At 34.4% G+C, this 22,817-nt stretch overlaps 2 protein-coding genes and 1 long non-coding RNA gene across 3 annotated transcripts in view; all 3 read right to left on the bottom strand.

The window, feature by feature from the left end:
* Positions 1–1,819: 1,819 nt before the first annotated feature.
* Positions 1,820–3,668, bottom strand: LOC128556261 (uncharacterized). The gene is made up of 3 exons (XR_008370523.1): positions 3,013–3,668; positions 2,658–2,858; positions 1,820–2,405 (listed from the first exon to the last, which is right to left on the bottom strand). It is a non-coding gene; the product is annotated as an uncharacterized LOC128556261 (long non-coding RNA).
* Positions 3,669–5,234: 1,566 nt separating this feature from the next.
* LOC128556259 (uncharacterized) lies at positions 5,235–9,857 on the bottom strand. The gene is made up of 2 exons (XM_053540732.1): positions 7,679–9,857; positions 5,235–7,295 (listed from the first exon to the last, which is right to left on the bottom strand). Exons 1-2 carry the CDS (start codon positions 9,661–9,663, stop codon positions 6,401–6,403), a joined length of 2,880 nt encoding a protein of 959 aa, XP_053396707.1. The 5' UTR covers positions 9,664–9,857; the 3' UTR covers positions 5,235–6,400.
* A 5,565-nt stretch (positions 9,858–15,422) lies between these two features.
* Positions 15,423–22,817, bottom strand: part of LOC123556214 (baculoviral IAP repeat-containing protein 7-like) — a 34,703-nt gene continuing 27,308 nt past the window's right edge. The window contains exons 2-7 of the mRNA XM_053540738.1: positions 22,491–22,690; positions 21,987–22,140; positions 19,154–19,282; positions 19,024–19,107; positions 16,752–16,889; positions 15,423–15,858 (exon numbers count right to left, since the gene is read on the bottom strand). Of these exons, the coding sequence (XP_053396713.1) occupies positions 15,788–15,858; positions 16,752–16,889; positions 19,024–19,107; positions 19,154–19,282; positions 21,987–22,140; positions 22,491–22,690 (776 nt within the window). The 3' untranslated portion in view covers positions 15,423–15,787. The remainder of the gene's footprint in view (positions 15,859–16,751; positions 16,890–19,023; positions 19,108–19,153; positions 19,283–21,986; positions 22,141–22,490; positions 22,691–22,817) is intronic.

Here is a 22,817-nt window from a genome sequence, read left to right on the forward strand (position 1 = left end):
GGCACGTGACCCAGTTTCAAACTTGACCTAGATATCATTAAGGTGAACATTCTGACCAATTTTTATGGAGATCCATTCACATGTATGGCCTCTAGAGGTCACAAGGTTTTTCTATTTTTAGACACACTGACCTAGTTTTTTCACCGCACATGATCCTGTTTCGAACTTGACTTAGATATCATCAAGATGAACATTCAGACCAATTTTCATACAGATCCCTTGAAAAATATGACCTTTAGAGAGGTCACAAGGTTTTTCTATTATCTGACCTACTGACCTAGTTTTTGAAGGCACATGACCCGCTTTCTTGACATTCAGACCAACTTTCATACAGATCCCATGAAAATTATGGCCTCTAAAGAGGTCACAAGGTTTTTCCATTATTTGACCTACTGACATAGTTTTTGACGACACGTGACCCACTTTCAAACTTGACCTAGATATTATCAAGGTTAACATTCTGACTAATTTTCATGAAGATCTCATGAAGTATATGGCCTCTAGAGAGGTCACAATGTTTTACTATTTTTAGACCTACTGACCTAGTGTTTGACCGCACGTGACCCAATTTCGAACTTAATCTAGATATCATGAAGATGAACATTCAGACCAACATTCATACAGATCCCAAGAAAAATACGGCCTTTAGAGAGGTCACAAGGTTTTTCTATTATTTTACCTACTGACCTAGTTTTTGAAGGCACGAGTTCAAATTTCGAACATGACCTAGATATCATCAAGATGAACATTTTGACCAATTTTTATGGAGATCCATTCACAAGTATGGCCTCTAGAGAGGCCACAAGGTTTTTCTATTTTTAGACCTACTGACCTAGTTTTTGACCGCACGTGACCCTATTTCGAACTTGACCTAGATATCATCAAGATAAACATTCAGACCAATTTTCATACAGATCCCATGAAAATTATGGCCTCTAGAGAGGTCACAAGGTTTTTCTATTATTTGACCTACTGACCTAGTTTTTGACTGCACGTGACCCACTTTCGAACTTGACCTAGATATCATCAAGATGAACATTCTGACCAATTTTCATGAAGATCTCATGAAATATTGGCCTCTAGAGAGGTAACAACGTTTTTCTATTTTTAGACCTACTGACCTAGTTTTTGATCGCACGTGACCCAGTTTCGAACTTAACCTAGATATTATAAAGATGAACATTCAGACCAACTTTCATACAGATTCTATGAAAAATATGGCCTTGAGAGAGGTCACAATTTTTTTCTATTGTTTGACCTACTGACCTAGTTTTTGACGGCACGTGACCCAGCTTCGAACTTGACCTAGATATCATCAAGTTGAACGTTCTGACCAATTTTCATGAAGATATTTTGAAATATTTGACCTCTAGAGAGGTCACAACGTTTTTCTATTTTTAGACCTACTGACCTAGGTTTTGATGGCACGTGACCCAGTTTCAAACTTGTTCTAGATATCATTAAGATGAACATTCTGACCAATTTTCATGAAGATCTTTTGAAATACATGGCCTCTAGAGAGGTCACAAGGTTTTAATATTTTTAGACCTACTGACCTAGTTTTTGAAGGTATGTGACACAGTTTCGAACTTGACCTAGATATCATCAAGATGAACATTCTGACCAACTTTCATAAAGATCCCATGAAAAATGTGACCTCTAGCGTGGTCACAAGCAATAGTTTACGGACGGACGGACGCACGCACGGACGGACGGACCGACGGATGACGGACACCGCGCGATCACAAAAGCTCACCTTGTCACTTTGTGACAGGTGAGCTAATAACATTAAACATTAAGTAATGCTACAAGTAAATCATACAAATATTAAAAATTTAATAAAGGTTTTGTTTAAGATTCATTATTACTTAAAATTCAATATAGTATTAGGGATATTCAAATTTCATCCAGAATAAAAACTTAATTCTGTTGAGATAAAAGTATATGTATCCTTGTATATCAAAATTATGTTGCACATAGAAGAAAGTGACTATTGATAAGAAACATCACGTAAGCGATTTTAGATGCTGCGTGTCTCTATGCTTGATACGCTCTTACTGTTCCTTGTATGACTGATCTGCAAACAGTACATTTTCTTAGCGCATGCGCACATTCAACACAAGAAACCATGTGACCGCAAGGTATAAAAACAACACAGGCGTCCTTGTATAAACAAATTTTGCAAGTCATTTGACTTCTCAGTTGACGATTTTCCTCTAATAGCTTTTGCAGTGTTATAGACGTAAGAATCTACCATATTTCTCCATCGCAATTTTTACAGCATTTTCTACATCCTCCTGTTTGTATCCGATACTGACAACAAGTTTGGCAGCTGCGCTGTTAAGGTCTTCTATCAATTGGTCTGCGACAAAGTTGCCACAACCTTCCTGATTCCATGTTGTTGCCTAAAATAAAATAGAAGTCCTTGATTATAATTCAAATTAAATATGTAAACTAAACATTAACTCGGTCTACATGTTTTATCAAAGACCAAGTCAAAATTCATATTAGTATAAAGAAGGAAAGTTAAACAAATGTTTGGTAATAATTGAGATTTATTTATTTCTAATATATCAGAGAGTCAAATAGGCAATATTTGTGTTGCACCTGATGCAAGTAGAATTATTTTCGTTTATTACACTAAATCATACACTTACCAGATCTTGCATTACACCATTAGCTGTCATGTAGTCAATATTTGCCATGCGACACATGCTTACAAAATTTTCTCCCTTGCATTGTTTCACGTATGCACAATTCGGAAACCATCTAGCATGCTCTATCCATGCATTGTCACCGTTTTTCCCAGTTTTTCATTCCGCCACCACAGAAAAAGCATCGGACACAGTCTTGAACACCTGCATGGGACAAAAAATAATTATAAGGCAAAGTATTTATACATACATGTTTGTATTCTTTTTTATGAAAAATAATTAGATAATAATTAGATTAATAAAGTATAATCTGTTAGGTACCTAAGAAACTAACTAATATGGAAACAAATTATTCTACCTGCGTAATAGAACCCTGCTTCTGCGAGTTGTTCTGGATCCATCAGATCTGTACACCAGTTAATAAATGAAGACAGTCTGACACACTTTTATTGCATAATCTAGATGTTTCGGTTTTTGTGTAGTTATACCAGGATAGTATTCAATTTGATCATTTGCCTGTGGAAAAGTCTTTCTGAGCAATTTTGTGTATGATTCGATCGTTCATCACTAATACAAAAACTGCCTTCATCTTGAACGCTCCCACTGACTTCCCTTGTGATAACTGATCTTTGTCTTTGACTCAGTCTGATAACTGAATCTGAAGTAGAGACATTCTCGGCTTCGTTAGTATCCTTACTGGACTGTTCCGAGTACGGATCACCATGAATCGGGATATTTGTCTTGTCTTCTCCATTCAAATATCCGCAATGTGGAGACAGACGCTGATGAAGATAGAAACAGATTCATCTGTTGTCCACGAGCCGATTATCAGACCACAACAGAAGCATGTTGCGTTTTCGCGTATTCCAGTATTATAGTAAAATCCAGCTTTAGCTAGCCGGAGCGGAGATGCTAAAGAAGACTTGGGAAAGTTGTGGTGATATCTTACCCACTCTATATTCATTAAATAATATAAGGAAATTTGTATTTTGAAATAATTGTCCACGATGTATTACACTACCTCTAAGTTCATTGATAAATTTAACGTGACTCGGTTTACATAGTGGGCATTGATTCGAGATCGTTATTGCCTGATCTAGTTTACACGCGTCACTATTGCCTATTTTTAGCATAATGGTATCATATTAAATATAAACGCGGTATTCATTGTGAAATTTCAGTGTGCTTTTGTTATATTGTCATTCACATTTTAACAAACTGACTTCTTTACATTCGGAGATATGGAGCAATTAGCATATCAACTTCTTGTTTATGATATTGTATAATAAATTATGTATCATTTTAATGTGTTGTTTGTTCTGTTCAAGGTGACATTTCGTTCCATTGTTTTCATATTGTGAGCGATTGACTATATCGTTTAAAACATCACGGTAAAATCATTATTTGCTGAATGTATCAAAATAATCTGAATTAACTTCTAAATTTTCATCAACCGTTCTCAGCTACTGTAATGTCACAAGCATTTTAAGTTTTGTCGGACATAATCAATGTACAGTCAAACCTGTCTGTAAAGTCATCCTTTCGAGAGCCGAGAGCCAAACTTTGGTCTTTATTGGGAGGTAGTTTTTATTCACAGATTAAGATACGCTGTTAATGTTAAAATGGGAAACAAAACATGTGGTCTTAAGAGACAGATGGGCTCTGATCACAGGTGGTCTTTATCACAGGTTTGACTGTAATACGCAATATTTTGTCATGTAAGAAACAGGTTTTGTGTTTTCAATATCAAAACGTATTCCCATTATTATGAGTATGGACTCGTTGTGTGATCGTAATTATTTGCTTTGTTTGTACCGTTAATAAATTGTAATTAACAACTAATGATAAAAAACGTAAACAGAAAGCTTTACATGATGTAGAATGCAGCTAAATCTTCAACATTAATATTATTGTTTGATCGAAAGTGCAGCATTAAAGGACGGAAACTATAATTTTCTATCTAAAAAAGTACTTTTTTGCGCTGTGTTCATTTCAAAGACTATATAAAAAGGCAACACTTTATTTACACTTGTATAACATATCTTCAGCTTTTACAAAAATATAATGATATAAATGTATTTTTATTTTGAGAATATAAGGTAAAATAATATAAGTAGAAAAAAAATAGTTTCATTTACTTGAACTAGTAGTAAATTCCATTACATAACAAACAATATCTGCTAAAATTGTCCGAATTGCTCGTGAAATGTAAATCTACATGTTGAAGACATTAAAGTCTTCCTTTACCAAGACAACTGAACATGTGAGGTGCTATTTTGTTGATTCGCCTGCAATGTTCAGACATTTTTACACCTCATACTTGTATTGTTTTATGTATGGATTTACTTCACACCAGTATCTCGTAACACCTCTAACATGGATTAGTTGGACAACTGTCTTTACCTAATAAGCCCTATTTACTATAGTAAAGACAATTAAGCTTTTCTACAGTGGCCTTTTTATAAAGAAAAGGACTATTGTAGTTGCCTGCGGTTGAAGACAAAAAGCCAGTGAAGGCCAGAAACATAAAAATAAGATCGCTTGTAACTCACTTTATTGCTTACAGCTCTTTGAGTCAACTACATACAGAACAATTTTCAACTGAAACGCCCCAAGCAGAAATATGCCAATGAAAGAGAGAACCGATGTCATAAGTTGCAAGTGCGATTTAAAGATAGAATCGTCCACAATGAGTCATGCGTGACAAAGATACGTTTGAGGTACGTTTCGTTCTACAGTTTCGAATGCTAGTTAATTCTGATAACAACCTTGATTACCGGAGAAATATAAATGTAAATGTTATACGGAGCCTGTAAACAACAAAATTAAAGCTTTACAAAGGTGCATTATATCACTATATCAAAAGTTCTATTTTTTGTTGCCATTTAAACATATATTTAGTGCGTATGAAATATAGTCGTCAACCTTTGCGACTTACGATTTCAAAAACTACCAATCTTTCATACATTGTGCTAATTGAAGAAATGATTAAACTTCAAAACCATGAAACCTGAAAATAACAATGAATTATTTCATCTATGTTTAAAAGATATATAGCACATATTTTTTGTTTGTTTTGTGTTACATACTGAAATATCTTTCTCCGAGTGAATACCAAATTCAATATTTCCAAGTCTGGCACAGCCCCGAGTGAAAATAAAAGATATGGTGTTCATGATTGAAATATATTTCAATCCTACGTGTAAAACAAACATATTTTCTCTATATTTAATGGGTTTGATTTTAATGACTTTAACCAAATTATAAACATTTTACCCGGGCAACTTGAAGCACATCATATGTCGCCACAATGCCATGCCATCACAATGTCTATGTCGAAACAACTTAGGTAGTTCTATGTATTACTAACTTTCTTTTACATTTTAATACGGTGGAACGTGTATTCTTATCTTTGTGTATTTGTATACATACAGAGATCTATATCGTCAGTGAAGTACATGTTTGAACGAGATTCCAGTTATATACAATTCATATTCCTTCGTACACAGGTGCAGTTTCACACCCGTGGAAAATAAAACAGATATATTTTTATAGCCTTAAAGAAGTGAAAATATCAGTTTAATTCTATTGCTTTATTGTAGTATTTCAATGAAAAATAATATAATAAAAGTCTATTTAGATGTTGGTACGTGCTTTGTAAATAGGCAGTGCTTCAACAGATACAGATTAAGACTTACTGTATTTCCATCTAGTAAGTGAGAAACACTGTGTTATCGAATAGTAAATCACTTTAAGTGAAACACTCTGATAATGTCTTTTCCATAAAGAGCTATAATCAGATTATTGTTCTTCATGTTCTGAAATGGGATGTTGAGTGATTCAGTTCCATTCCAATTGTCTAAAAGAACGGAGAGAATCATTCCCTCTGCGTTCAGTTTAATAAGGCGTTGGGAGTCTTTATCAATTAGTAAAAGATCGCCTTTACTGTCATTACACATGCCAGTAGCTTTAAAGTTAGCATGATCTTTGAATGTCCATTTCTTTGTTATCTCCTCGGTTGAGCCTCTTACAGAATGCATTCCATTGTCTTCATCCGAGATATAGATTCTCGTTTCATTGTTATGTTCGAATACCGCAATTTTGAATTGATTGGAAAATATTTCCTCATGCCTAAATAAATCATTTGAGATCGTGTCTAAATGAGCCCAGCTTTTGTCATATATATAAACGCCTTTGCATCTAGAATTGCCTATGAAAATTTTCTCATTACAATAGGCGACGCATATGGAGGCGTGTTTGAGTATCTTTTGTTCCTTCAGTTCGATTTGATCGTCTACATTTATGCATATGCATCGGCACTGGATGGGAGATTCATGCAGAATAACCAAGGCTTTGCATTCCTCCATAGAACATATGTCCATAGGATAGTTTGATAGCGACATAACATTGATCACTTGGTAATTCTGATAGTCTAAAGATTTGATCGTTTTGTTGTTCATTTCTGTCAAAACTATTTTACCATTTTGAAGTTGGCAGAACCCTGTGATTTGGCATGGTTGGGAATCGTCTTCTGTTTTAATACATACGTCCTCGATAAAGTTTAGATATGGTAAATTATCATGCAACTCCTTCTTTTGCGCCTCGCTGTCTTGCTTTACACTGCTTGCGTAATTTCGTTCTCTAGAATAAATATAGAAAGAAGTAAAAACTTATAAAGAATCGACAAAACACATTTTACGTAATGGAATGAGCTACCTCGTAGATTCTGTCAATACCTCATTATTTCTGACAGCTTACTTAAAAGCAAAAGCTGAATTCTTACAAGATAACTCAATATATCAAATCGCCTGCGTGCAAGAGAATGCTGCGGATCAAACATAAGTTGCTCTTAGAGCTCTCCGAAAAGAAAATTGTCAAACATTTGTAAAGAATGGTTAAAGAGTTTTAATACTATGATATTAACAAAAATGCATCGTTCATATATAAAGTTGCAATCAAATTTAAAATTTTAAATGTAAGACTTAAATTAACAGTTTCACAATGATAATAAACATTGTACTAACTTTAAACACTCTCCGAAAAAAGAATGGATTTTGTGATCCCCACTGGATTCCAGGAATAATTGTGGTTCGAATGGTCCGCAGCTACTACAGATATATGTTATTTTCGATACCTCTTGCGGTTGAAGACAGCTGCCGCAGATGAATTTTATATCTGTAATATTTTGTTCTGGAGAAAACATTTCAGCATGGCATGCAACGCGTTCCTTAGAATGCGTGCAATTTGAGTCGGAAGGATGAAGCTGTAGCATGTTGATGTCATCATTTCTCGAAGTATTTCTAGCCTGTCTAACAGAACAAAATGTCGAAGAACTTTCAAATGACTTTTCTGGGACAATCAATAGCTTTCGCTGATTATCAACAGTAACATTTTGGAGAGGAAATGTGTCCTGTGTATCTGTTGGTTGTGTCAGAAAAGTGTTTGTTTCAGTAACCCGCGACTGAATCTGTAGATGTTTGTTTTCCTCGTTTCTTGAATCGTTTTCAACGGAAACTTGCACGTTACCAGCTTGTCTAACAGAGCAAAATGAAGAACTTCGTTCAAATGAGACTTCAGGCACACATGCTAATCTTCGTTGATCATTGACAGTGACATTTTGGCACAAAGATGAACTGGTTTCAGTCGGCTGTTTAAGAAAACTGGATATCGTTCTTTTATTAGTGTGAATTTTAAGATATTTGTCTTGTGTGATATTTGGTTGTTCCAGAAAAGTGTTCGTTTCAATAACTCGACACGATTGAGGCTGCAGCTGTTCACTGTCATTATGTCTTGAATTAATTTCGAGAGGGACTCGCGTACTATCACCCTCTTTAACAGAACAAAAAGAAGAACTTCTAAATGATCGCTCTTTGACAATGGACACTCCTCGTTGATCATCGATAGTGGCATTTTGGTTCACAGACGAATTGAATTCATTCAGTTGTTTAGAAACCTTGGATAATATTCCATTATAGGTGCAATTTACGTTTTCTTCAGAATATTTGTCTTTTGTAGCTTTCGGTTGTGTCAGAAACGTGTCTCTTCCATTGACAGCAGGGTGAATTTGTAATTGTTTGCTGTAATAATGTTTCGCAGTACTTTCTGGAGAAGCACATTTGTAATCAGCTTGTTTGTCAGAACAAAACGACTTTTCTGAAGCACTGAGGAGTCTTCGTTGTTCATTGACGGTGTCATTTTGTGGAGAATATGGGCGCTGTAGATCCTTCAGCTTGGTTTGATAAGTACTTGGTTTTATTACTGCAGGCTGAAACTGAAACTGTTTGCTGTCAGCATTTCTAAAATAAGTTTTTGGGGAACAAAATGAAGCCAGTTCATGCGGCTGTTTGGAGACATCAGCTCTTTTTTGTTGATCATTGACACTAACTTGTCCCGGATAATACCTGTTTTGCGCAGTATGTTTCTGTGGCTGAGCGTATTTTGCTCCAGTTTCCGTAAACTGAATATTTGACTGTTTGCTGTCATTATTTCCTGAACTTTTCCCGGAAGAAACCAATGTGTTATCACTCTTTCTGGTATTCCACAAAGAACAACTGTATACACAAGGTTTTGAGAATCTTCGCGAAGCACCGGGATGAACATTTCTAGGAGAAGGTGTATCCTGTACAGCTTTTGGCAGCGCGGTTAATCCAGGTAATGAAGATCGGTGATTCACTAGTCTGCTAGCATTAAATGTGGGTGAGGCATGTATTTTATCAGGCTGTTGAACAGTTGTGCGTTTCGTTGATATCCCTTTTGTGCATATTTGTCTGTTGTAGTCATATTGTCCAGTGCTTGTACTTTGGCGGTTCCTCCAAGAGAAGCATTTTTGAAGCTGATTTGAATTACTTACATTTTGTAGATCTTTTCCTCTGCACTGGAAACGTTCAGGTTCTCTTACCCTTGAATTAACCATTTCCATGGTAGTTTGCGAATTGTTGTAAACATGACCGACATTTACATCTCTGTTTAGTCTTTTTGAAAGGTTCCTTGCAGGTTTAAAATTTGACATTGTCCTTTTAATATTTTATTATACAAAGATATACAATATATACACAGTGACTATCAAATTTAATTTGTCGGCATTAACATGTTTTCTTGCAGTGAACATTTGCATGTGTTTCACATAATATTTGTAGTCTTATTTATTTTTCCTGGTTAGATAATGATGTGCTAATAGATCGTTGTTACCAGCCAGGCCAAGAAAATATTGATTAGGTGTTGGCCAGTAGTACAAAATTCAAGCAGATATTGCATTATACGATGAATATAATGTTGTGTTATATTATGTTATGTTATGTTATGTTATATTATATAATGTAATATTATATTATATTATGTTATTATATTATGTTATATTATATTATATTATATTATATTATATTATATTATATTATATCAATAATTGTATTACACCCTTTACATAATAAGCACGTTCAAAAATACTTTATATTCAAAGATACATATACAAATACAACGGCAGCCACTCAATGGCGACGATTCATCATCATTACTGATCTGACCAAAAGAACAGAGCGAGACAAAGCCACCAGAACAGAGAGCGAGACAAAGCCTCCGGATCAGTAAGCGAGGCAAAGCCGCTAGAATAGATAGTGAGGCAAAGCCTCTTGCACAGAGAGCGGGAAAAACCTCTAGAACAGAGAGCGAGACAAAGCCTCTGGAACAGAGAGCTTGACAAAGCTTCTACAAAAGAGAGGCAAACAAAGCCTCTAGAACAGAGAGACGAACAAAGCCTCCAAAACAGAGAGCGAGGCAAAGTCTCCAGAACAGAGAGCGAGGCAAATCCTCCAGAACAGAGTGAGACAAAGACTCCAGAACAGAAAGCGAGACAAAGCCTCTAGAATGAAAAGCGAGGCAAAGCCTCAAGAACAGAGAGTGAGGTAAAGCCTCCAGAACAGCGAGAGAGGGTGAGAGAGAGAAAGAGAGAGAGAGAGAGGGAGAAAGAGAGAGAGATGTGGAGGATTTTACATACATACATGTCCGGCTAACTTTGCATTCCCTTTGTGAATAGATAGCATGGCTCTTTAACGTGTCAAATACAGTGCATCCTAAACACACGAAGCCTTCAATCCTGGAAGAACCAGTACTGACCTCTTAGTTAGGTGGGATACAGTCAAGAGTATCTCAGAAATTTCCATTGTCTACACCGGATTCTAATCCATGATCTCCGGATTTCCATTCAAGGGTGTGAAAACATCTTGAACATTACTACATCTTCTGTCGATGTATTGCAGGGATATCTCTTGATCGTGTACATTCTCACAGTCTGTGAGTATTTTGATCTCCATGTTATATTCAAAGATAAAAAAGAATCTTTCTCCCTTTACTTAACGATTATGTCAACCAAACTTAGTACATCCATTCAGCATTTAGCATAGTCTACACCTCATTTTATGTTTCTGTCTAGTTGCATTATTGCTGCATGGGTTATTATAATCTTTTAGATAAAGTATGCAAAGCTATTTTCTATACAACTTGTGCGATCTACATTCATTTAGTACCAAATTCCATCGCCAAACATTTAATCTAATTGTCAAAAAACATGTTCCATATTAGAAGACTTAAAACCTCTTCTCAAAAAAGTAAAAGAAACTTATTTTCATGAAGTCTGCCTTATTGAATTTCCACAAGTTATACCTTTGGCACAGAGTCATAATTTTTAAAAATAAGAATAATTTTAAAAATTGTATGTTATCAGTATATCTAGTTTAGATAATCAACAATTTAAATATACTGTGTAATAAAAACTACGTGAAAAACAAAATTGATAATAATTGACGTGAATCGAATTGATTTTGATTATAAAATACTAATTTCTTTTTGTATAAGTCTTTAAGAAATTGTTATTAAGGTCTTTACGTATGCATGCTGGCACATTATATCTGTTCCACCTTCGTTATTACTATAGCCATATTAACAGAAAAAAGCGGTTATTTGTCAATTTGAATACAATTCTTGATGTTTCCTTAAATTTAAGGTTTATAAAAAATTAACGTGCGATCTTCATTAGGTTGAGTTATTTGTTCTTCTCAGTAAAACAATCGAATCTCTATACATGTAATTCAAGTATAAAAACATGTAGACGTGTTCAAACTAGTTATGTATCGGTATTATGTGTGTGTAGTTTAGAAAGCAAACCGCTATGCTAATTATCTTTTTCTGTTATTTGCAAAGTCTTTAGCTGATAGAAATATCAAAATTTCATAATCAATACACAAACGCCGATTTAATTTTAGTTCATTGGTTACCTTGTTATGTTTTAATTACTCAAAGGTATGTCTTATTTGAAGATTTGCCAGTAAACATGAAATGAGCCATGCCATGGGAAAACCCACATAGTGGATTTGCGACCAGCATGGATCCAAAACAACCTGCGCAGTTTTACGCAGTATTGCATGTTTGCAAAATTGCTTAGGTACTTTCAAAATTATCAATGGAATTTTTCACGTCCACACGGGTGTTAAACATGTGTAGATAATTGTAAATGATATAGGGCTATTTTAGCTGACCATTATGTTTACAAAGTACTGTGCATGTACTTAAACGAAACACGAGATTACGTTTATATGAAACGGTTTTAAAGATGAAACGACCATATAATTTGAAAAATACGCTTGAGTCATAATATTATTGTTCAACTTGAAAACAGGCAAACTAGTTTTATCAATTAAACAAAATCATGCATTACTTTGAATAATATGTTATTGTAGTTTATAGTATTTCAGTCATATTCAAAACCAGGAGGTAATTTATTTATTTTTATTACTATTTGTGTTTGGGTGCATCATTTATATATGTATCATTATTTTGATCTTTCATGTCTACTTTAGTAAAAGCTATATTGTACATACTTTTATAGGAGAGGTATTCAGAAGTACCCGAAAAGTTGTTTCAAGATTTTATCATTGATCCTTTCGTATTGATTTGAAAACTGAATTACACCATTATGAGTGTGAATTATATAATAACAAATTTCACTTATAAAAATCATTTATAGATACCAAGACAATTTTATCACCGCTAAGACGGCCCAACGTCATTATTCATGTGGTATGGATTTAACGGGACATTACTCTGTGATTTGCTGATCATTTTCAAGGATCTCTTTAATTTCTCGAACGTAACTGGACGTTATCCGCTTCCGACGGCTGATCCACGTGTACTCAGCGATACTCCCAATAATCCCGGATAAAATATGTTAATCTCTTCGTCACATCGTTCGTTTAGCTTTATGCAGCATATACCCTAACTGCGGGATGGGATTCACGCCTCTCTTGTTGTGGAGGTGCATGATCAGGGTGATGGGAGGAGCGAGGTGGTGGAAGAATAAAATTTTGCATGTTAATACATATTCATAGAAGGTTTAATAAGGAGAAAAAATGAAGAAAATAATGATTTATGTTTGGTTGGTGAGGGGGATGGGTATGTGACCAGGGCTGTGGGGGTGACCGGGTGTAGGTACACGACTTGACATGTTGAAAACAAATGCTCATGGGAAAAAATGAAAGAAGTTTAATGTAATTCTACCAACTGGTTAGTTTGTTATGTACAACTATGTGGATTTTTAAACAATTAAAGAGCAATTACTCTGAAGTAACTCAAGAGATCCTGACGAAATTGCGTGTGGATTACTACATTATGCTGATCTAAATTTAGTTTAAGTTTCATAGATCTAGTTAAACCTTGTCACAAGTAATGGAACTGAAATCTATAGTACCCTACAAAATTAACACTAGAAGCTACCAGGAGCCATAACTCTGGTGTTACTGGGGCAATCTGACTGAAACTTGACGGGCCGCAATTCCCTATAGTGGTATGGATGTATATGAAGTTTTATTCAAATATTTTGAACCTTTTTCTAGATATAGCGCTTCGGACGTCCGGGAGGACGGACGGACAGGCGGACGGACAACGCCAAAACTACGTCCCTCTGCCCTCGGCGGGGGATAATAAATAAACATGTAGTGCAGCCAAGATACATGATTTATTTTGATGAAGTTACACAAGTTTGTAATGCTTAATGCGGCAGAGAAGAGCTTTTCGCCGTCATCTGTTCCTGTCAAACTGGCGACATGACGACTATTTTCTGTTTTTGACACCGAAAATATCAACTATGGAGCAAAAGATAGACAACATGAGTTATTTGTTTCAATCAATTTCACAGGTAATTAATACATGTCTGCATTACGTTTTTGACTAAAAAAGAGCATATTTTTATAAAGCATTAGACCGGTTAATAGTACAAACTTTATGATTTTACGATTTCTTAATTTCACGATTTCCACTTCACGAATTCACGATTTCACCATTAAACTTCACGATTTTATGATTTCTTGATTTCACGATGACACTCTTCGCCTCAGCTTAATTGCCTGCTGTAATGATACCATCACCACCTGGAGTATCAGGAAATTTAGTCTATTTAAAAATCGTGAAATAAAGAAATCGTGAAATCATGAAATCATGTATTAGTAAAGTGGAAATCATGAAATCAAGAAATCGTGAATTCGTGAAGTGGAAATCGTGAAATCAAGAAATCGTGAAATCATGAAATCATGTATTAGTAAAGTGGAAATCGTGAAATCATGAAATCGTGAATTCGTGAAGTGGAAATCGTGAAATCAAGAAATAGAATCAGGAAGCAGAAATCGTGAGATTATGAAGCAGAAAGCGTGAAATCATGAAGTTGAACTGTCACCACGGGTCTTTCGTACAATTACCTCTTCTATATTCTATACAATGTAAAAGTTCCCTAACCGTTTACATACCAAAATATGATATTATTTTTTGCAGATAACTTCACCGTCATTAAATTACTTCATACTAATCCCCATGTTTTCTATAAAAAGACTGCGGTTTCCGTACATAATCTAATACCAGCTTTTCCTGATTTCTTTTCAACGTTTAAGTGCATGATCTAATTTCATATATTTTGTGCCGGAATAACCAATATACAGGCATAATAGAAATCTATTTTTATGGGGAATAGGAATAGTTAAAGCAAATCTAAATAGTTCAAACACTACTGGAATTTTCCAAACTTTACCATAAATATACCGTCACACCGCAATAACACCAGCACGTGTTTACCCGCTACAACCCTTAATGTTCTCATGCTTGCATATGTTCGCATAAAATGTACTTTAATTCCTTATGCTAAACTGGCCTCAAGGTTTCCTTGCGCAGTATGAACATTCCACAGAATTTTATAAACACATAATGACAACATCTTAAAAATCTCTAACGCTTACGATTCATGTATATTTTCAAATGTTAATGGCTCTCCATACTCTATCTATTAGCCCATTTTCAAACGGAAATGCTGTGAAGACTTTGTGACATTTTAAAGGTGAATGAATACACTTTACTTTTGAGAAGTTAATGTATACACTTTGAGACATTCCTTTTGGAATCCTTCACGCTAGATATAACTTTTTTTTCTGAGTGGTGGTATGTCTTTAAAACAAGAACAATAAGCATGTATTTTCGTTGCTGGTTTGCTCTGTCGCCTTTTTTTTTATACCGGCACTGGTTAGAATGCTAAGGCACATGCATTCACTGCAGACAGACGGGCACCAAATGTCATTTTACAGCATATGTTGTAAAATTATCTAAATTATATAACTATTTAAACAGCCTTTTCAAATGCTTTATTATTTATTATTAACATTATTGTAAATATAAGAATCAATTGTAAAGAATTGAACATATATAAATAAAACATGATAAAACTGCAAAATTCTGTAAATATTTGAAAATGTGACATATAGAATTATTGTATATTATATAAAAACAGAATCATGTTCAGATAACTCCAGTTTTATGTTTCTTTGAAAACTTACAGCTTGACAAACTAATTGAAAGGAGCTACAGTATGTATAAAACAACAAACTATTGCACGATATAGCCAGTAAACATATTTGCTGGCAATTTTGGCACCATTAGTATCATAAGGTAAAACTTAAAAAAGTCCCAAGTTAATTCATTTGTAAGTCACATGTCATAATCAAGACTTTTCCTTCTATAAAGGCCAGACAAACAGCACATGTGTCAACCATATGCGCACAACCTTGACAGGAAACAAGATGACCACACGGTAGAAACACAATACACGCTTATAGATCTAAGCAAATCTTGCAAGTAATAAGCTCCCTTAGTCTTCTTTTTTCCTCCAGCATTTGTTTTTCTAAATGAAATAAAAATCAAGATTACATTGCATCAATTAAGTAGAAGAACTGTCTGTTTACTTTTATATAATTTAGAAATAATATACAATTTATAGTACGATAAAAAATCTCGAGTGGTTTGCAGAAAAATGTAAAACATTTATTTACTCATGATTAACCTATCCTACATGATAATGTCTTCCGCAATGTGGGCTTCTGAACTAACAACGGCGAACTGAGTTGCCTCCTCTGGCAATACATAATAAGAATTCCGGTAAATAAGGTTCCGGAATATCCGGTTGACTAAGAGGATCATATCTCTCATCTTGGAAATAATTGAAAAGCTATTATTATTGTTTTTAACGTGTTTATGGATCGGTCATTTCTTCGGACTTACTGTATTTTTCCATATATGTTTTGTTTCTGAATGTAAGATATAGGTCAAGGTATCAGTGGACAAATATCGGTAGGAAAACACAAAATATACTTCCCATTTTAACCATTTAAGATAATGAGAACCATGTCTCTCTAAAACTGACAAAACGTTTTTACAATGTAAATTTTAGGTAACATACTGTGCACGCGAGAGCTACTTTATATTGCTATGTGTCCGTTTTAGAAAAAGAAATTTACAGATCCAAGAAAGGATCTCCTTGGACTAATGATTAAGATCACTGACTCACATCGTTGTGTTCGAGCTATGTCCAAGTCATCATCAGATAATGTCAGTCAGCTGCCTTGTCGAAGGTCAGTGGTCTAACCAAGTGATCACCCAGGTCTTAATTAATGTCCGGCTTTGGCACCAGTGATTTTCTTTAATCATTAAACCTCTAGAGTTGAAACACATTTACATCCGCAAAACAGACAAATACTTTGTAAGTAAGTGGTGGTTTTAGCATATATATGATAATACCTTCCGAATTTTGTGCTTCCAAATTAGTAATGGCAAATTGGGTTGTTTCTTCTGGCAATATGTAATTAGAATTCCGAAAAATAAGATTAGGATCAGGAATGTCCGGTAGACTTACAGGGTCATTTCTTTCATCTTGATCTGGAAATGAGTAAATAATTATAGTCTTTGACATGTTTATGGATCGATGAATCCATCTTATTTACTGTCTTGTTTGCTTCTGTAATAGAGATACAGGTTAAGGTTAAATCGGACAAAAAGAGGTTAGATATCAATCACAAAATATACTTTTATTTTGCATTTAAAACATTTTCAGTCTATGACAACCATGCTTGTATAAAAATGCCAAAAAATAAATCGGTATATATAATGCAAAGTAAAGGTAACATACAGTGCATGTAAATGCGCTTTATAGTGCTATGTGTCCGAGTTAAAATAAATACAGAAGTCAGAAAAGTACTCCTTTGGCCACTGGTTCAGGTCCCTGACACGCAAGACTTCGTTTTCAAGCTCTGTCTCTGTCATCATAAGATAAAGTCAGTAAGCTGCCTGGTTCAACCCAGTGACCACCCAGGCCTTAGTTAATGTCCTGATTTGGCACCAGTGATTTTCCTTAACCATTAAACCTTTAAAGTGGCGACATAATAACATCCACATGAGCACACCAAATGAACTGTTTAAAGTGATAAAGTGACATAACAACACAATTAAACCAGCTTTGACAATCAAACCAAACAATTGTTTGCAGCATTGTGTGTTTTAAGCTTTCAATAAATGCACAATAATTTCCTCTATTATATCTATACCTTTTTTCAAACCCTATGTCTATAACGATATAAATTACATATCCTTTAGAGGAGGGTCAGCATTTGCATTTTACATTTTATTGTATTAATTATTGTTTGCCGCCGAAAAATACTTGCGAAGAATTAAATATGGATTTGAAAATGGTGAAATAATTACAACTATCATAGATGAAAAATCTGACATTATTTATATTACTATTTCGCAAACTGGCATATGATTTGAAAATTAACGTTATAAATGACATACATGCGACATTCCGAAAAACTGAAGTAAAATAAATATTTGACCCATTGTCAATATTTCTACACCAATGACCTAATGCCAATTGACAATACGTCCGAGATAGATTTCCTTGACTATAGAACAAGTTCAACTTATATACACTCTCAAAATTCCTTGAATAATAATCCGACATACTGCACACCTTTTAAGAGCAGGACTACACTCTAAACATCCTATCATGTTCACACATGGAATGAAACAATACAAGCGTCATTATAGTGCACAATTGACATATCATGTGTTGCTTCCATACACGGTTCTTGTCTTGCAAATGTCTTGTTTCTAATAAAACAGATATAAAATTTTACAACTATTTGTTCTTCTCAAGTGTTTGATAGTGTAATAAAACTTAAAAAAATACATTTCTTTTTCACAGTAACGTATAAGTCAATGAAATTGTGATTGACTTTATATTCGGAGAGTAACACTAATGCATATATGTAGCCCAAACAACTTCCTTATAATTCGAACAAACCATTTTATATTTTGTGTTATATTTGGGCTATAGCCCATTTCACAGGAACTTCGGAATTTATCGGAAATTTTCGTAAAATCAAATCACGTGGAGGCTTATCATCTGATCGGCTCGACCAATGAAATACTGGTTCTTAATTGTACATGACTGTTTTGTAATGGCGAGTGCTTCAGCAGCAGACGAGCGTCCTTTTATTGAATTAAAAGACGCTTATTCTATTGGAAAACTGTCACAGAATTTCAGAAAATTCAATATTTCTACTATTATTACTTATTTCCTCTATACGCATTCCGATTTTCGCTCAATCAGGGAAGTTTCGTTCGAGCACTACACGAACGGACATGTCCGAGTAAGTATACATGTATATTGGTATCGTAGCGTATGTAGGTCAAGTTCCAAAACAAAGAAAAGTTAGTTGTTAAGTTTTTCCTGCTGGACTGTTGTCCTTTTTTCACATTACCACTCTCTGGTTAAACGTACTGAGTGATAGTATAAATAATGAAGTAGTTTCAGTTTACGTTTTTACAATAAAATCCATACTTTAAAAAGTAAATACGCGCCGATTTTTATGATTTATGTTACTATTTAAAGCGTATTTTGTACATGTATCCTCCAGCATTTGATTGGTCAGACGATTTGATGTTTTCTGTGGATTCCCGTTAAAAACCGTAGTGAAATGGGCTATTGGAAAAAATATATTTCAACACTTACCCTCATTGTTTTTATTTTCTTCTAAGACATCCTCACGAAGTCTTTGTAAAGCAGTAGAAGTCGGTGATTTTTCTGATGAGATATTTGAGTTAGATGTATGTGATGTTGTTCTTACAAAGGACGCAGATACTTGAGTTAGATGTATGTGATGTTGTTCTTACAAAGGACGCAGTTGCGTTGACTTCCGGTAGAAAATTAGGACTATAGTTGTTATCGAGAAGAAATTCTAGGATGCACTGTGCTCTTAGCTCTGTGGTACCTTTAAGGAAATGTAAAATGGTTTAAAACGATCTGAACATATTCGATAACAAATAAAAATGAGAGTAATGGAACCGGTACGATTTCTATAGAGATTTTTATTTGCGCAAAAAAGATGCACAAGAATCGTAAATCGATAACCTTGTGATTATTTTTAAGACAGATAAAAACATTCAAACTCTTGCCATTATTAGCCGTATTCTTAGAGCAAATTCTTACTTTCAAGTTAAAATTGATCTGTAGTGCCTTCTTGTAAGCTATACTGGTCATTTTTATCCAAATAGAAAACAGTTCACAGCTGTATCACAAAAACATCTGAATGTTAAGTGTAACAATATAATGTGATACAAATATCTTAAGAAATTGTTACTTTTTCAGGTTATAACATGTCTAAAGATGGTAAAAGAACAAGCAGGAGAACCATCCGGTTAGACTCATTATAGGAGGAAACTATATTGCACTTAAGGACATGCAGCTATGCAAAAGAGCCAGTTATGGCTTAAATTTCTATGACATTTTAGAAGTAAACAATGATAGAGAATCTTAGTTTATGGCAATATCTGTACTGAGCAATTGTGACAGGAATTACCTCTCAGCGAAGATGCGCAACCTCTGCTACATGAGGTGTTCAACTCATAACTAAACAATTTTAAATCAATTTTCTTAGGGTCCCTCAGACTAAACAGAGAACTTCTCACTTATCGGACAGAAAAATCTCTATTTTCAGCGGTGCAGGAAAATCTTATCTCACATGGGTTATCCCACACTCCGCGTGAGAACTACTTCCTTAATCCTACGCCTTAAGTCAAGTGAGGTAGATATATGTAAAATCACGAGATCGCTTACATGGAGTTGCTTCCCGTGTCGAGTACAAAACTTGTAATAAAAGACATATTTTTTTGGGTCGTGGACACTGTTCAATAGGGATCAAATGGCGAGAAAGGCAAACTAACCGACATCGTTTACCAACTAAGAACTTACTGTATGTACAAAGTGCAATTATTCAAAACATGAACGTGAAGGGTTTAAATTACCAGACCATTTATTTAACTTTGATAAACAAACAACTGCCTCACATACAGTGTCAAGAGATGAAAAAATACACAAAATGTTCTAGCTCCCCAGTTCTGAGAAATGAAACATACGTAGTAGAAAGATCACTAACATGCATCAGCAAAACATGTGTAGACTCTTGTCATCAATTGTCCAAGACTTGAAAGAGAATGTCCAGCCACAACATAGTAAGATTTTAAATTAGCAAGAGTATCTCCACCTTTCAGCACCAACAAGTAGCTCCCAAAGTACACATCCTACTTCAACATTGACACCAACCGTGCACTGAGTTCCATTTTTGTAAATTCGAACAAAGAGGCCACACTTTGACCAGTGACAGTTTTCAGCTTCGTTTATGTTGTTTTCACTGAAGTCAACTATTTACAGTACAAGTATAATATGCCGTTTAGTCTGGAAAGAACTAAATACTAAAAAGAAGAACTTAATTCTATATTTGACTCCCAAGAGCATATTTCACTGTTAAGGTAGTTCTGCACTTTTCGATCGATTTTTTTCTCAATGTAGAATTTGATTAAACACTGATTTTTCAAAATTTCAGAATATACATAGAAAGTTCAGCAAATAAAAATGAAAGGATCGTGTGCTTGAATTTTTGTTAGACTGATTTGAAAAATTTGGACCACATGCAATATTTAACAATGGGAGTCTATAGGAAAATCAAAACTTTCATAACATTTTCGATGAAACTTCTAATAGTTGTAAATAAACACATGGCCTATAATTTGGTGTAATAAAATGCATAGGTACGTGTGCTTATTTTTGAGATATTTGACCATGATTAAAGTAAACCGGACATTTCACGCTAATTTTAAGACATTATCTTTAATTTTTTAACATGTCATATGTTTTAATATCTTATTTTGACTTTAGAAATATAGAAACAGTGGCATTGTAATAAATCTACTTACAGGTTGCAAATAATTCATAAAATGATTTTCATTTCCGTACGCCGAATCCAGGCTTTATTCTGCGTTTTCCGGATAAATGACGTAACGCCATAACTTCCGGTTTACCAAACGTGGAAAACTACCTTAAATTAGGCTTCATTACGTTGTGACTTAATGCGCGACATTCCATATTTTATGCTTGTTATTATTGTTTCTGTTGTGGTAAATGAGAGATAGAATTCATCATTGGTGTTCGGTGAAGATCGGAAATCCCAACCCTCGGCACAGCCTCGTTTAAGACTTGAGCGGTGCGCACTCGGGATGGGATTTCCCGACCTTCACCGAAGACGTATGACAGAGTCTCTTTATCTTTATAAAAATTTATCTGGAAGACAGTCTGAAGAAACTGGACTATTAATATATTAACACAAATGTTTCTGTCTAGGTTTAAGCGTTGCAGAGTGATTAATTATACAAAAAAAAATCTTAAATCGAACAGTTGTTTCAATGAAATTAAAAATATTGAGCCTATACGTATGTTTGTAAAGTGTTCAAACATGAACTGATCACCTCTCGTACTCCCATCATTTTATTTCAGTTATTGACCTTAAGATTTGTAATTGGAAAAATGCTTATCTATTTGTAACAGTATTACGAGTATTGTACTATTTATACATAATATCAAGAGAAAGGGATTTAGTATATTCTGGCCTTATTTTATTAAATTCTATATGTTATACGTACCATATTTCTGTCTGACACCATTTATTGCCTTTTCAACAATTTCCTGGTTATACCCCATATTCATGACAAGCTTGGCAGCTGTGCTGTTTAAAGCTTCTATCAGCTGATCTTCTACATTTTGCCTATTGTTCTCTACATACCATTCTAAAAGTTCCTGTTGTGAAAGAGGGTTCTTTAATCTAATTGATCTTCACCTTTGATCCAGTATAATATCATTTTGGTATTCAATAAAATTGATAATCAATAAACATTCAACAGAACCAAGCAAAATAAATGGATACTCAGTTTAATTTAGTCTTCTCGTGAGACATAATGAAACGTGCAACAATTTTCAAGCTAATTTCATGTAAATTTATTTAGATCAATATTTGTCCTATTACGTATCAAAATGATCTTTAAAGAAAACATACTCAATGTAGGCCATAGGATCAAAATACATCATATTATATTTACTACGCTCAGTGATTTTGTGTCTACTTTAAACGTTTTAAAAGAAGTTTTTACCTGATTTTGCAGCACTTGGTCATTTGAAATAGCGCCGATGTTTGCCATTCTACACATATTTACAAAGTCTTCTCCCTTGAATAATTTAACGTATGCACAATTTGGAAACCATCTGGCATGTTCTATCCATGCATTATCACCCCTTTCCCAGTTCTTCATACCACCGCCACAGAAAAAGCACCTTACACAGTCTTTAATCCCTGGATAAATATAAAATATACAACACAGAACATGAATCATTCTTTTCTTTTATTTTTGCAATTGGAATATGTATTTATAAAAACCGCAAAGTACTGATTTATGTAATATGACGCTAAACTTGTATTA

Source organism: Mercenaria mercenaria, chromosome 4 (genome assembly GCF_021730395.1).
Source record: "Mercenaria mercenaria strain notata chromosome 4, MADL_Memer_1, whole genome shotgun sequence".
NCBI lineage: Eukaryota > Metazoa > Mollusca > Bivalvia > Venerida > Veneridae > Mercenaria > Mercenaria mercenaria.